Source organism: Acartia tonsa, chromosome 2 (genome assembly GCF_053477335.1).
Source record: "Acartia tonsa isolate MP-2025a chromosome 2, ASM5347733v1, whole genome shotgun sequence".
Classification (NCBI taxonomy): Eukaryota; Metazoa; Arthropoda; class Copepoda; order Calanoida; family Acartiidae; genus Acartia; species Acartia tonsa.
The window spans coordinates 19,879,600-19,895,501 of record NC_137261.1 but is presented as its reverse complement, the minus strand read 5'-3'; the positions used below and the strand labels follow the sequence as shown (position 1 = coordinate 19,895,501).

At 33.9% G+C, this 15,902-nt stretch overlaps 3 protein-coding genes across 5 annotated transcripts in view; 1 reads left to right on the top strand and 2 right to left on the bottom strand.

Moving 5' to 3' along the window:
- The window catches only part of LOC145306512 (uncharacterized), a 370,409-nt gene that overhangs the window by 88,590 nt on the left and 265,917 nt on the right, over positions 1-15,902 (bottom strand). The window lies entirely within an intron of this gene.
- The window catches only part of LOC145306518 (uncharacterized), a 288,222-nt gene that overhangs the window by 49,994 nt on the left and 222,326 nt on the right, over positions 1-15,902 (top strand). The window lies entirely within an intron of this gene.
- Positions 569-14,447, bottom strand: LOC145306338 (peroxisomal sarcosine oxidase-like). Of its 3 annotated transcripts, none has more exons than XM_080148434.1 (15): positions 14,363-14,447; positions 12,842-12,915; positions 12,637-12,732; positions 12,038-12,090; positions 10,532-10,614; positions 10,026-10,083; positions 9,616-9,694; positions 8,559-8,662; positions 7,642-7,673; positions 6,768-6,887; positions 6,434-6,498; positions 5,669-5,760; positions 5,185-5,318; positions 1,966-2,035; positions 569-1,337 (listed from the first exon to the last, which is right to left on the bottom strand). In XM_080148434.1, exons 1-15 carry the CDS (start codon positions 14,385-14,387, stop codon positions 1,286-1,288), a joined length of 1,137 nt encoding a protein of 378 aa, XP_080004560.1. In that variant the 5' UTR covers positions 14,388-14,447; the 3' UTR covers positions 569-1,285. The 3 variants fall into 3 exon arrangements, with proteins under 3 accessions (XP_080004560.1, XP_080004555.1, XP_080004566.1); XM_080148429.1 differs by lacking the exon at positions 6,434-6,498 and adding an exon at positions 6,542-6,612 and having other exon boundaries at positions 14,363-14,444; XM_080148440.1 differs by lacking the exon at positions 6,434-6,498 and adding an exon at positions 6,542-6,597 and having other exon boundaries at positions 14,363-14,444.

Genomic DNA, 15,902 nt, shown 5'->3' with positions numbered 1-15,902 from the left:
CTTTTGGACCACTAACAAATTTTCCTAGTAGGAATTCTAGATTATTCTTTGTGTTTCTTCGGGCTGGGAAAACACCCGAGAGGTGTAGTTCCAAGACGATTCAAAATAACCCAAAAAAATCGTGTCGTTATTATGTCAACATAAGTTTATATCTATTGTCTCATTATAATGTCGTTAATATGTCAGCCACAACCACTCTAAAGCCATACAGGCGACATAAACCGTTGTAATTGCAAATGGATAGAATGCAAAAAGTTTTGACAGAATATTATTGTAGGGGGGTTGCGTTGTGTCCATAAGCCATTCCTATGTGAGATAATACATGTGATATAAGACCAAGGATAGATGGGAAAGTTAAAAAGCAAGGAAAGTCCTATAAACAGTGACGCTAATCTATAAGTCAATAACGATGACAGGCTAATCCAGATTCCGATTAATATCCGCTGAATTAGAACCGGCTTTGAGCCATACTAAAAATCATATATTGTATCTTATTATAGACAATTTGTAACCTAAGCCTTATTTTTTTTTTAATTTTGCTATCCACGGAAAGCTGTCTATTAATGCATGCGATAAATAACTATTTATTATTTATTATCAGAAATATTAACATTAAATAATGTAAAAATCTGTACCACAAATAAATTATCTCATTTTATTGATATATAACATTCAAAATATTGTTACATTATATTCAAAACATAGAATAAAATAGAAATATTTGAAAATATTTCGACAGCCACGCCTCAGCCGCACATAAGCCTTAAGTTTAAACCCGCTAGTATGCAAAAAAAAAGATGGATTATTTGTGTGGGAACAGGTATATACATCCAGCTGAATTATAAAGTTACTAGCGGCTACGCCCCTAGAGGCCTCTAGTGGCATTTAAATGTTTTTATTTTATTTTAAATATCTAATTTGAGAAATAATTTGTCTATGTTATCAGCTGTTAAATTCATGTCTCTACGCAGAGCAACTACGCTAGCGACACTATGCGGCGGAAATATTTCATTTTTTCGATTTTATTGTGATTTCTCTTGGGAGGGTGGTGATACCCTCCCCCAAAATAGTTATAAACCTTCCCGGGACCTATGAGAAGCTACCCTGGTAAGGAGAACCCGATCGGTTCAGCAGTTAGCGAGATCCTTCGGTACAGACACACAGACAAACAGACAAACATCCTATTACTTTAGTATAAGGATAATATGACGATTTTACTGAGGCTTACACGCGGGTGACACGCAGCTGCTAAGCCCTTACTTAAACTAACATTATTTTATTATTATTACAGTTTTGGCGAAGAAAACCTCTCCAGCGAAAATATTTTTGCCTCTTGTCTGAAACAAAATAATATTTTGATTTTTGGAAATATTTATTTTACAATTGTGATGATGTTAAAATAATCCGGGATATGACAATGGGAAATAATTAAAATTCTAAGGAAACAGGAACATATAAGCATTTTTTCAACAATCAAGTAGATATTTAATATACATGAATATTATTACAGGGGTAAGATTGTCGTCAATGTAGGTTGCTAACATGGACATAATTTATTGGCCAGTGCGTTCATCCAGTAGGAGGAGATAGGATGGGGTAAAGAGGGTGGAGGAGGGGGGTATCGTTATTTTAGCCAGCTACGAGTGTCACTTAATTAAAGTACATGAAAATCTGGTGTAAGATCCAAGTAATGTTATATCGATTAACAGGCATTTTTCACTTAAGGGACAAGACAATGGATGAAAAATTGATGTGCACCCACAATTAAATCAATTGATGTGAAAGTTCTTGCAACCAAAAAATGTTTTAGAAATTTTTTAGTTCAGTATAATCTATAGTCAAATAATGTCCCTTCCCTCTTTAATTCACTCTCTCCTCCAAGACAATTATTGAGTTAAAATCTTTGATTCCGATAAAATATAATATTTTTAAAGAAGCTACATAAACTGCTTTAAATAATTCTACCTGTCCTTGATTCCCATGGCAAGATCTGCCAGGATTGATCCAGTAACAGGTCCTAGCTTGAATCCTGTACCTAGATTTAAAATCAAACAATGATGAAAACATCCATAAAATCAAAGCTCTAAAACGGTACAACAAATGAACATCAACCCTTGCATGTTGTAGAGTGTCAGAACTGAATAAGCAAAATATAACAAAATTGTAAGTAAATTTGTTGCAAAACGGCTTTAATGCAGTATACTGTTTAAGGACATACTCTCTTTTTTAGGACTTGATTATAGAGATGCTTTGCTTATTACATTGTACTTTGTTATATTTATAGGAATCAATATTCTAAAAATCAGATAAATAGGCGAATCATTCAAAATAAATTTTTTTGTCAAAAAGGTAAATTACAACATGTTTTAAATGGACGATGGACTTCTGGTAACGATAAAAGAGTTGCTGCGCTTTCTAAATCATACCTAGCTACGACAGTAATCAGATTGTTAAGTTTCGGACAGACTAACCCTAATTATAGGAAAGCTTCGCTTTAAACAATTGTAACTTTAACCCCTTACAGTCGGGCCCCTTGCCGCACCTTAATCAGTCGGGGGGGGGGGGGGCGTTCAACGCCCCCCCCCCCTATTATCTCAGTTCCTATTAGAGCTAGAGGGCTAAATTTTTTTGTGTAAGTCTCCTGTGTTATGATGAATTTCCGACCTTAAGTAAGTCAAGGTCAATTTTCGCTTCCTTCACCCTTTTATTTAACAACCTTTGTTTTTAGGTTCTTTTTTACTTAAAAATTTCAAACGGCTGTAATTTTTTTATTTTTGAAGCTAGAATAACATTTTTTTTGCAGAAAATGTTTATTTCTATGTAAATTTTATATTTGAAATATCAAACTATAAATTTCAGCGGCCGCAGCTGTACTTGGCAGCTGCCAGCCGCCGCAGTCGGCGGTCGGCGGGAAAACGGCGGCGGATCTTTATGAAATTTTAATACGTTATGTAGACATGTAAGAAAAGCTTAAGTTTGAAATTTGAAGTCTCTAAGTAAAAATTGCGGCCACAGGAGCCATTTAAAGATTTCTGGAGACCTGGAGGATCAGGACCTGCAGGATCATACCTGGAACCTGAAATTGACTTGAACACCTGTATTTCATATGAGGATGTACTACTAGAGGATAATTTAGTATTTTGGTAAGATAAAATGCTTTGTTTAAGTCAAAAAAATATTTTTGCTTTTTACCTGGATGACCCTGCCAGGTTTGCTGGCATCCTGTGCCCGCCAGGATGGAGATTTTCAAAAAATTTCAACTCTTAGTTATGTCTCATACCCACACTTAAAAAGTCAAGCAGTTTGGGCTCTTTATCTTTCACACACAGAAAATGAGATAGAAAAAACCGGATGGGGGGGCGTTCAACGCCCCCCCCCCCCCGACCGTTAAGGGTTAAAAAAAATATAGCACATACCAATACGTTTTAACCAGAACAAATTCGAAAACATTGGCGATTATACTAATAAGATTTTCATTGAATATTAAGTTGGTTAAAACTTAAAGGGCAAAAAAAGGAAATGATATGTCTTATATTTTAATTCAGAGGTTTCCCTAAAAAACTTTATGTAGATCTTTTTGGTTAATCTAAGTTCCAGGGCCACCTAAAAAGCAACGAAGTTCCATAGCTTATCTAAAAATGTTACAGGCATAGTAACGAAATAAGACTTTGACGCTTAGACCATAAATATTAAAAACATTCGTTTTTGTGTGTAATAACAAGATTTTACATCAGGGAGGAAGGGAAAATTGGGCTGTTTATTATGCTAATTCCAAAAGATGTATAATAACGTTTCTTATTCGTTGGCTCAACAACTTTAGTAAATTTTGATTGGTTGGTTCATTCAATTGATCGTCCAAACGTTTTTACATCTAATTATGATCTGTAAAAGGGATAATTTTGTTTTTCATCATTGGAGATGTACATTAATTCATCGACCATGTCTTATCCCTTTGGATCCCTGATTATACATAGTTGTTATAATTGGAAATACTTATTCTAGAACAAGTCTAAACTATATTTATTCTCAGAAAAATATAATTACATTTCTTTCTAAACATACAAAATGAGAAAAAAAAATTTTCTTAGAAAAATATTTGTTGAAGACAAAACAAGCTGAGAAAAGTTTTTCTTTTAATTATGTTTCTTTCCTTAGACTAAACTTATATGTATATACTATGATAATATGGCTGCTTCACCCATAATCATCTAGTTGTTTTGTATCTAGCATAAAACCATAGGACCTATGTAAAAATTACCTCATAGAGAACCAAATCGGTTCACTAGTTAATGAGATCTTAAGCTTTAGACAAAAAAACCTTACTACTTCATTTAATAGGACTAGTTGATTTCCCTCTGGCATATTTTTTTTTGAGGGGGAAAAGCTTAAAATTTTACCTGACATCTTGTTAATCTAAACTTAATCAGCAAAAAAGTTTCAGAAATCCAAAAAGTTTTTGTTTAAATTTAAAAGATTTTTATAAAAAATTGTATGTGGATGTAATAAAAAATTACAGTTCGTTCCTTCTGTGCTTCTCATAATCGTTATTATCCTTGTTTTTTATTATTTATAATCTCCTCTAAGCAATATTTCTCTTACCCATTATGACAAAAAATGCTTATATAAATATTTATCAATAATATATTGGTTTTGTCTGTACTCTTAATGTGAACAAGAACAATAATCATCAGAGGCTGCGAAGCAGCATTGCCTTAAGTTTCAATGGAGAATATGGGACATTTCCCCTTCCCCATAGCATCTAAAGGTCCTTGTTAATGTCTAAAAAAGCAAGTAACTCAATGGAAAGGAGAAATCATTTAATTTCTTATTGGAAGCACACTGTCGAGTGAAAAAATACTGGTATGTACTGACGTTCGGACAAATAAATGTTTATTACTCATAACCTTATTCAAATAAAGGTTATACAATTTTTAGATGTGAATACAAAAGGCTAGAAGCAAAATAAAGTTATAATAAGGTATATTTATAAATATACTATTTATCTACTTCTTGTTTTAAAGTAGTTTAGCTTTAAGTAGGTTGAATCAAAACATGTTGCTGCACTTTGCCTGACGCTCCTACTAGATTTTGATTATAAATTATTTAGTTTTTTTTCTACGGCCCTGAAAAATATATGGCTGTTAAGGAATTGTACTGTTTAAAAATAAAAAAAGGCCATTATACCTGAAAAACCTACTCCAATGACAATATTTCTGGCAGCTGGCAAAGTATCCAGGATCGGGTTCCAGTCTGGGGACAGCGTGTAGATACAACTCTCTTCCACAGAAACTATGGGCTCAACCGTTGGGAACATTGCTCTAGGAAGATTAATACTTATTAAGTAATAACTATTCTATTATATGAAGTAGTAAGCTTTTTTTGACTGTATCGAAGATCTCGCTAACCGCTGAACCGGTTAGGTTCTCCTTTACAGTAAAACTTCTTACAGTTCTTTTGATAGTTTAAGGCTATTTTATTTTTATAAATAAGTCTAGGTACTGTTTTAGGCTCTTTTTGCCCTTCCATATCCCTTCGACTATAGAACCCCTAGTGTATCTATAATTCGTGTAAATCTTTTAAATCAGGAAATAAGCATGACTTTCTTTATTTCTTCCATTTAAAATAAGGGATTATTAATTAAACAAAATTATTATTCTGTGTCCAATACCTTATAAAATTAGTTAATTCTTGTTTAATATCATCAGTACATTGTTTATCCCTTGTATCTGGGTCTATCTCTGGTCCATGATGAGGGCATATCTAAACATAATATCATCAGTACATGGTTTATCCCTTGTATCTGGGTCTATCTCTGGTCCATGATGAGGACATATCTAAACATAATATCATCAGTACATGGTTTATTCCTTGTATCTGGGTCTATCTCTGGTCCATGATGAGGACATATCTAAACATAGTATTTCCTTATGCTCTCATTGATCTAAATTAATTCTTCATTTAGATGTTCCAGATTTTTTATTTAAATTGTAACTATTACAATGAATAAAATAAAAGACGTGTAGATAATAAAAGCACACTATTTCATGCACAATAAGTTATTGGTTCCACTCATAGAAGATTGTCCTATCTTCTAAGGGGATGTGGAATTGTTACTTTTTATTCTCCTTTAAATATAATCTACCGCTTACCCTCTCCCCTCATATTTTAAATTTATTTCCAAAGCAATAAGGGGGGGGGGGGGGGTTTAAGATTTGAGGGAAAGCATAATCTTGTAATATGAGTGTTGATTGTTTGAGAGAAAATCTTTACAAGTATGGCAAAAAATAACTGGTAAATAAAGGCAAGCAATCAAAACAATATTGATGAAAAACTTTTACTATTATTTGAAAGGCATTACAGACTGATAATAATTCCTTTTAGGTTACTTATAAGTAGAGGAGCTTTGTTAAAAACAATAAAATGTTTCTAATACCTTCAATAGACCTGGATATTCTAGGGAGGGAATCCCCCAAGGTTCCAACCCATTAGCAAGACTACCTGAAGAACATGGTTGACAAACAAAAATTACTAAAATTATCACCTTAACAAGTCCAGGGTATTCCAAGGAGGGAAGGCCCCAGAAATGAACACCATAGCCTGGATTTAAGTATCCTATTGAACAGGAATTTAATAAGTGGATCTATAAATTCAAACTAATGAACCTATAATGTTTGTTGTTTAATGATAATTTGATCATATTCTTAAAGTACAGCAATATGAATTAAAATGTGAATGTGAATAATACATTAAAAAATCACGAAACCTACCTTCATAGATCCATGTGTGGGGGAGAAAATGATCAGCTTTCCAGTAGTAGACAGGGATCTTGATAGGTTGGAGAGGCACTGTGTATCCAAGCTGTTTCAATAGAGGACCAGACCAAGGGCCTACAATGTAACATCCAACTAAACTCAAGACTGATGAGGGTGCAATGTCCACCGAAATATATTTCAATAAATAGCTGGGAAGTATCAAAGACTTTTTCACTTAGTGAATTTATCGTAAAGTCAAAGGTGTGTGTGTCTGTTCGTCAAAAATGCACAGGGGCGTCCAAGCTAAAATAAATAGCGCGCGAAGCGCGCAGCAAATTTTTTTTAACCCCCCCTAAATTTTTACCCCGGGGGTAAAATTTGCTTGGGGGGGGGGTAATTACCCCTTGTATAATCTGTTGGCAGTGGTAAATTTTGTTTACCCCCCTCCAAAATTTACCCCCGGGGTAAAATTTTTGGGGTGGGTAATTTGATAATGTATTAATACTTAGTAGTAAAAATGCGCGCGAAGTGTGCCAGATTTTTTTTTGTTAGGGATTTTTTATTTTGGAGGGGGTATTTCCCCCCCTAAAATTGTTTGGGGGGGGGGGTAAATACCCCCTCCTAAATGGTAGGCACCCCCAAGGTAGGGGTAAATTTTAAATGAAAGGGGTAAAATAAAAAATATTTTGAGGGTGCCTACGGCACCCCCCAATTTGTTTGGGGGGGGGGGTAATCACCCCATTACCCCCCCCCCTCCCCCCCAATGGATGTCTATGACCTACAAGCCTCTAGGGGGACGTAAATGTTATTTTTCAAGCAATGTTAAGATCAGTTGTTTATTAAAAATTATTTTTTTTCGGTTGCTAGTTGGGGTTAGTTAAAACTATACCTGCACAAATGACACAGCTTTTAGCCACAAACCTAAAATCAAATTTCTAATTAAGTTCTTTATAAATATTTTAATAGCTTTGCAATAAATCATCTGAATTTATCTCAGATCATAAGGGATAAGACAATTGATAAATTGTTATAAAACTGGTTTGTATAGAACAATTTTATTTTATATGTAGTTTTTCATTAAAACTTTTATTAAAAAAGTTTTTGTTATATTTATGTATTATATACGATAGTTCCAAGAATAAGTATTTAAAAGTACTAAGTAGTATGTGTGTGTATGTTTATATACTTAAAAGCTTGTAAACGGCTGGACCGATCGTTCCAAATTTTGAGGGAAGTTTAGGAATAGGCCAGGACAGGATTAGTTTATTTAGCCTGAGCATGTAAGGGGCGGTGGGGTCTATCACCCAACAATATACTAAATATGGTAACTAACAAAATGTAACACCCTCCCCCCCCCGCAACACAAAAAATATGTTATCTTTTAATTTTTCAATATTTGTTCTTCCAATATAATATACTTACAGATTAATTAGCTTTTTATAGTGGCTATAAAAAATGACGTCATACTGGCCTACCAATGGTTAATTACAGGCCTGCTTTTGATAATTTAGTCTGTGTATTGGGCTATCATTAGTCATTTGTGTTGTATAACGTTATTTTAAATAGGCACTATAAAGAGCTTCACAGATTAATTGTGCTACAATTATTGAAGGTACCTTCTCCCTGAAGAAGTGTAGATCTGAACCTTATCCTGATCATGCTGGATATCCTCCACCCCATCTCCGTCATGAATAACTCCCCCATATCTTACCTTCTCCCTGAAGAAGTGCAGATCTGAACCTTATCCTGATCATGCTGGATATCCTCCACCCCATCTCCATCATGAATAACTCCTCCATATCTTACCTTCTCCCTGAAGAAGTGCAGATCTGAACCTTATCCTGATCATGCTGGATATCCTCCACCCCATCTCCGTCATGAATAACTCCACCATATCTCACTATCAGCTCCTAGGTTTTCAACAGGAAGCTTTTTATTGTGCTTACAGAAAATGATGTTATATTGGCCTACCATTGGTCAGTTAAAATGTATAATGGCCTGTCATTGGTAATTTAGCCTGTGTATTATTTTATCTTTTTCATTGTTTGACGTCATTCTTTACAGTCACTATAAAGAGCTTATTTAAACAGGAACAATTGACAAACCAAAGCAATCATTACTAGAAGGTCCATTAAAGACATGAAGAATAAGCTTATCAAAAAAAATAATATTTTATATGATACTAGTGGCTTCGCCCCAGGAGGTGATGGGAAGTCCCAATACTATAAAGAATTGTTCTTAAAGCTTTAAATATATAATAAATAGCTAAAACTACCATCAGCTGTATTTCTCTGAAGAGTAGATCCCAATAGGATCAGCAGCTACCAAGATCTAAAGTTTCAGACGGACAGGCAGACACAGTTCTACTTTGTATTGTAGATATCATAAATATTTCATTGAATTGGGTATACTGATATAAGCTAAGCATCTCTATAATCAATTTTTGGTGAAATGTTAATTACATTAATAGTCCACAATTAACGATGTTGGTTTGTTTGAAAACTGTTTAGTTGAGCTTCGCTTTTGTGGATGATGTCATCCTTGATTTGAGTGTGTTTTCATATAATTTTCGTTCTCTAACCAATTCTTGTATAAAAATATTTACTAGTTTGGCTTCGAAACCGATCAAAATCCGCTTGATTAGAACTGGTTCTCAGCCACACTTAAAAATCATGTATTTTATCGTATTATATTCAGTTTTCACTTTTCTACGAATATAAAAATCATAATATTAAAACCAATTTAGTTAGCCCGTTCCTTCAGCATCTTGGGCCTAACAAAACTTGTTTTAATCTATAATTGCACATTATTATATCCGCGGAAAGCTGTTTATAATACGATGCGATAAATAACAATTCTATACCTGTAAGCATTTTAAAGCTTTATCTGCCATAAGAACACCTCCGCTGGGATCGTAACAACCAACACCTTTGCCACCCAAACTAAAAAAGAACGTTTGATCAAATCAAAGCTACTTTTACAAGGTATCGTAAGGTTTACTTTTCTTGCTAATGTGCTATTACGTTAAATATTAACCAGAAAACTTCTTTCCAGTATGTCTTCGAAACCGATTCTCAGCCATATTTTCCACGAATATTAAAGTAATCGCCATAAAAATATTCTTATTTTTTTTTATTTTAAATCCGCGGAAAGATGTCTATAATATGATGCGATAAATAACTATTCCTATTCACACACGGGCAGAAGAAAATATGGACATATCAAAATGCTAGAGTAAAGCTCTACAAAAAAAACCTTTGCATAACTAATTACCTTATGAAGGGATACTTCTTTGACAATTCTTCCCCGGAGTATACTTCATTTTTGGCCCCTATCATAAAAATCTTGTAAAAGTCAATCTTTAATTTTTGCAAGTGTTTAACTTCGTAATATTTTTAAAAGCGAAGTTACTCTATAATTTTTAATTTACATCTATCTGTCTGTCTGTGAAAAAATAAAATTATTTCGGACGTTTTTGATTTAATAACAGTAACTCTATATTTGTTTTTATTTACTATTTTCTTTTTTGTGCTTCCCTACTTATGTACCATCCTTGTTACATTAATATTTCTTTTTCTTTTGATTGAGTATTGCCTTTGATCTATCTTACTTAGAAAGCTTCACTGTAAAGAAAGGCTATATGAGATTAGTGGTTAACGAGATCACACACACACACATCCTGTCATTTTTTTTAAAGGAATTTCATTAAAAAAGCACAACTCTCAGAGCACAATTATTTGTTTTCATAACTATAAATTAATACCTCTAATCTTTAATACCTGGATTTTTCTCAAAACTGTTGATGATTTGATTTAGAAATTTATTGTCTTGATCATCGGAAAAGCACAAAAGACCAGTTTCTCTGAAAATTAAAATTATTTTACATTTTCTTTTTTTCTTTGTTGTTTATACATCCTTATACTAAAGTAACAGGATGCTTGTGTATCTGTGTGTTTGTTTGTACCAAAGGATCTCGCTAACCACTGAACCGATCGGGTTCGCCTTAACAGGGTAGCTTCTCATAGATCCCGGGAAGGTTTATAACTATTTTCTTGGGGGGTGGGACACCCCCCCTCAAAAAAAAAACAAAAACAAAAAAACTCTCCTCTCCTCAAGTGCCCCTAGAGGCCTCTAGTAGAGGCGTAGCCGCTAGTAAATAGATATAGTAGATCTAGATGGACAACCTAGCACCAAAATCCGCCAAACTTAAAAAGGTAATCTAAGCAAACCATTTTGTACATTTATATTTACATACGATTCATTCCAATAATATTAGAAATACATTTTTTCGACGTTATAATTTTCCGGGAGCTAGATTTATCCTAAGAAATTCAACTATTCATAGCTGACTTAATTTGTATGTTTTGTCATAGGCTTTATATGTATGTTATATATATATACATTATAAGAGGGAAAACGATAGGACTAACGTACATCACAATAGTCTAAAATCAGCATGTATCAAATGAATGTACGAAATTTCTACTAACGATTATAGAGTTGCTATGTTTTCTAAATCGTAGCCAACTATTATGCAAATCATCATGTAAAGTTTTAATAGATAAGACAATTCTAACATGCCTAAATCAACGATAAGAGCTATCTGTTACATATGAACGGACGTACAGGCCTTAACTTGAGAAAAGTTTCCCTTTAAAAAAGTACAATCCATTAAATCTAATGTTAGATTTATGTATGCTCTCCAAAACATAATAAACCATTCATCTACCTAACTAGATAAGTAAGGTGAAGATATTTTGCGCAAAAAAACTTTCTCATCACTAAGTTAGAAAAATAGTTCTTTTTATAGAATAAAGATAAAAAAGCTTTTCCTGGAAACTTTCTTTGAAGAGAGAATACATACAAACTAAACTAACCAGGGCTCAGCAGCCTAAGCTGAATTCAGACACACAGCTTAGAGAAGCATAAGCCTTATTATAGATGTGTAGCTTACAGAAGACACACCTTATGCTCTACCACAGCCCTGCGGCTAGTTGCGCGGCTGCCGAGCCTTAAAAATTGTGTGCAAATAGGCCATTGTGTAATCTATACAAACTTTCATCATAAAGAAAACTGTACAGAATTAAATGTAATAAGTAACAGCGAGAGACTGATAACAAATAAATATTTTAATATCACATTTCGTTGACCATATTCTTAAAAATCTTTTATAGGCCAGATAGGAAAAAAATTCCACTATCATTTTAAAAATTCAGAAGAGGCTTGGGACATAAACTAATAAATATTGAACTAATAATATGCAACTAATTAAATGTAAATCTTACTTAATAAGTTTAACTCCAGTCAGTTTCATGATTTCATCCCATTCTTTATATGCCTAAATCAAAAATATTTTTTACTTTGTTAATAGCGGGTACTCTGAGCCTCTATGGGCACTTGCACTTAAGGTGATGGTGGTGGGTTGCATTCGACCACAAATTTCATTAAGTTTAAAATAGAAAAAAAAATTTTGTTGTGGGGGAAGTGGTTGATTATTTTTTTCTAGGGGCAATTTCTCTTGGGAGGGTGTTGGTACCCTCTTAAAATAGTTACAAACCTTCCCAGAACCATAAGAAGCTTAATTGTAAAGTAGAAACATTTCAGTTCAGTTACTTTTATATAAGGATTTATTTTTTAGCATATTACTTATCCTATATGTCACTATTATTTTTTGAACCTAGTAAAAGTGTCTAACTTTGATTATGACGTAAAAAAAATTAACGAGTGAGAGGCCACTATTAATTTTACCATTGGTCAATTACAGTGTATATTAGCCTCTTATTGGCAAATTTTTTTTACGTCATAATCAGAGTCAGACTCGTTTGCTAGGTTCTTATTTTTTATCTTTACATAACACTTTAAACAAGACAAATATTTACAATACCTGTTCCATCAATGAGGTTAGGTAAGGGTCAGGATAGGCCCTGCGGATTCCTCTGGACTGGCCATGAGAGCTGCCACGAGAATGAGGAAGGGGAAACTAAAAAATCAATTTTTTTCATTTTATAGTTTTTATCTTTCCAACTTAAAATTAGTATATGATTCAAAATTAAAACAATGATAACAACATCCAACAAAGCAAAGAATACTTTTTCTATAAGTAGTGTCTTTTTTCCTCTTTTAGCCAGCTGATAGGCGGTACTCAATCCATTTACACCACCGCCTAAAAAACAGGCATTTGATTAGTCACTTTAGTTTTGCTTATAACAGTTGTTTAAAAAAGTTTTAGCAATCGAAATAATTAATAATCGACTGGATCATTATACAATTTTCAGAGAAGCTTAGTTTTGGTCCAAGGTATGTTAGAGGCTATATTCGAGGTTAACGCTTACAGATGGGGGGGGGGGGGTGGGCTCTAAGAGCCCCCCCTCTTTTCAATCTCATTTTTTTTGTAGGCAAGTTGGAAAGCTGTGACTTCATGACTTTTTAAGTTTAGTAATTATACGTCGACAAGAGTTGATTTTATTATGATATCTGGTCTGTGTTGGTCGTAGTGCCCGGTCAAAGTCGGTTGGGTAGCACCAAAATTAGAAAAAATTCTAATTAAATCTTAATTTGTACATTATGACTTTTGTGTAATAAGGTAGAAACCTAAAATTTTTTTTGGTGAATACTTAGATATCAATGACCTTCTGAGAAAAGTGGTGTTATGACCGTTTGACCGCTCCCTGACCGACTTTATGACCGATTTTTTGTCCGGCTTTTACTATAGACATATATTATAAATATCGTGGCTTCTATTACAGCTAGAGACCTATAAATTTTTTGGTAAATCCTTGAGCAACAATAAACAGATAAAAATATTTAGTGGCGCCGCCAACCGCCGTTTTACCGCCGTAACTGCCGAAAATGGCGGTTTCCTTTATTTGCCGTTTTTCGGCGATGATCAGAAAAACTATTTTTTTGTTATTAAAAATAAAAGTTCGTCCTAAAATTTAGTTATCCTAGCTGCAAAATTGGCCGCTCTACAGCTCTTTTAAAATTTAGCGGCTGGCCGCTAAACAGCGGCTAAGGAGCGGTCTGACCGCTATGACTAGAAAAAGTAATTTTCGCTAAAAATACACTTGAACCACCAGAAAAAATTTTACGTCTTTATCTGTAACAGGAGCCGAGATAGAGGGGATGGGGGGCTCTTAGAGCCACCCCGATCTGATAAGGTGGGAATTGGGGCCCGATCTGTAAGGGTTAAGAAGGGAAGACTTCGCTTATAATATAGATTTTGTTATCCAAGGAATCAGTATTTCCAAAATCCAGGGATACAAAATCAGATGATACATATACCAAATAGGAAATTTTTGAATAAAAGTTAAAAAATCAACATGTTTTAAAAGGACGTACGGACTTTCTGGTAAAGATTATAGAGTTGCTATGATTTCTAAATTTACCTTACTGTTATAAGAATCATCAGGCAAAGTTTGATATCGATAGGACAATTCTAACTTGTCTAAATTAACTAAAAGAGCTAACAGTTCCGGACGGACGGACCGACCCTGATTATATGAAAGCGTAGCTTTTAATAAATAAACAAAACAAATAATGCGTGGATAAAAATTGCATATAACACAAAAGACGAAATATTATCTTAATGAGATAAATATTGATAATATTACCAATAACAATATGATCATACTCCATAGTTGGACTGGTGTATTAATTCAACTAAAAACAATATTAAGGACTCCTAAAGGCTAGTTAAATCTAGAACCTTGCTGGAAAAGGGACATTTATTCTGCGCGTTTTTAATCAATTCTAAACATGAAATGCTATTTTGGATTCGCAAATATGTTATCTGAAGATTTTCGGTGCTTCACTCAAAGGGCATATTGAACCCCTGAAACCCTCCCTCCATCTTATTTTTAAAAAATATTCAAAAAAGGGGGTGGGTAGTTTTTTTCAAGGAAGGGGGGAGGGTGCTTTAATTCTGCGGGGCCTATAACTTCGGTGCCCCAACCCAGTGCCTAATATAACCTAACCTAGCCTGACCTAATACAAAACTAAGGAAAAACCTATCATTCCCCCACCCCCTTTTAATTTTTTATACATATATTTAAAATATAAAGGGGGTTTTCAACGCTTAACTGGGAACTTTGAGGGATATGCCAGATTAAGAAGTTATTGGAAATAAGAAAAGGAATAATAGACTAACTATTACTATCACATTATATTATTTAAATGCCTAGATACCTATCCCTTCCACTGCAACCAACATTAAGAAATGGTACCAACAATCCTGTTTCAAACCTTGTGACTTTTTAGTTTCATTTTAGTGGTGTGAAATCATACTCAAAACAAAAAAAGAAATTTTCATTCTAAATTAAAATTCAAAGGCTAAGTAGCCGCATAAGCTACATACCCCTACAAAAAAAATCTGCCCTCTTAGCAAGTAGTGAATGCAATGGCAGCTGCTATTTACTCTTTTGCGAAAACTTATTTCCAGATTAGTAAATTTTATTTTATTCTTAAACTTTGTTCTATAGGACTCTCATGAATTCAGGAATAAGCCACCAAATGGAATATCCACTTATAAAATACTAGCGGCTTCGGCCCTAGCCTCTAGGGGCTTTGCCCCAAGAGGTTTAAGCAAACCAATTTTTCATATTTTAGATTTAAAAGAAAAATAAAATTGGGGGGGGGGGGGAATTTTTTTTTTTTTTTGGGGGGGGGGTAGTCGACCCCACTATTTTAATTTTAGTTTTAAAAAGAAAATTTTTTTTGAGGGGTTGGTATTTTTAATTTTTTGGGGGGGTTCGGGGTGTCCCACCTCCCAAGAAAATAGTTATAAACCTTCCCGGGACCTATAAGAAACTACCCTGTAAAGGAGAACCCGATCGGTTCAGCGGTTAGCGAGATCTTTCGCTACAAACAAACAGACAAACAGACACACAGACAAACAGACAGACATCGTTCTACTTTGTGTTATAGATATGTAGGAATTTATCAATTTCTTCCCAAAATTGTTATGTAACCTAACAATAATTTGTCTTTGGTTGATTTATAAAATATATTTCTATGTGTATTTTTAGTTTTGTACATAAAAACCACTCTCCCCCCCCCCCCTCTTCACCCTTATAACCTCCTCTGATGTATATTTGCGAATATATTTGACATCATTTGCTGAAAATTTTGTGTTCTTTGGAAAGGGTTAATTTA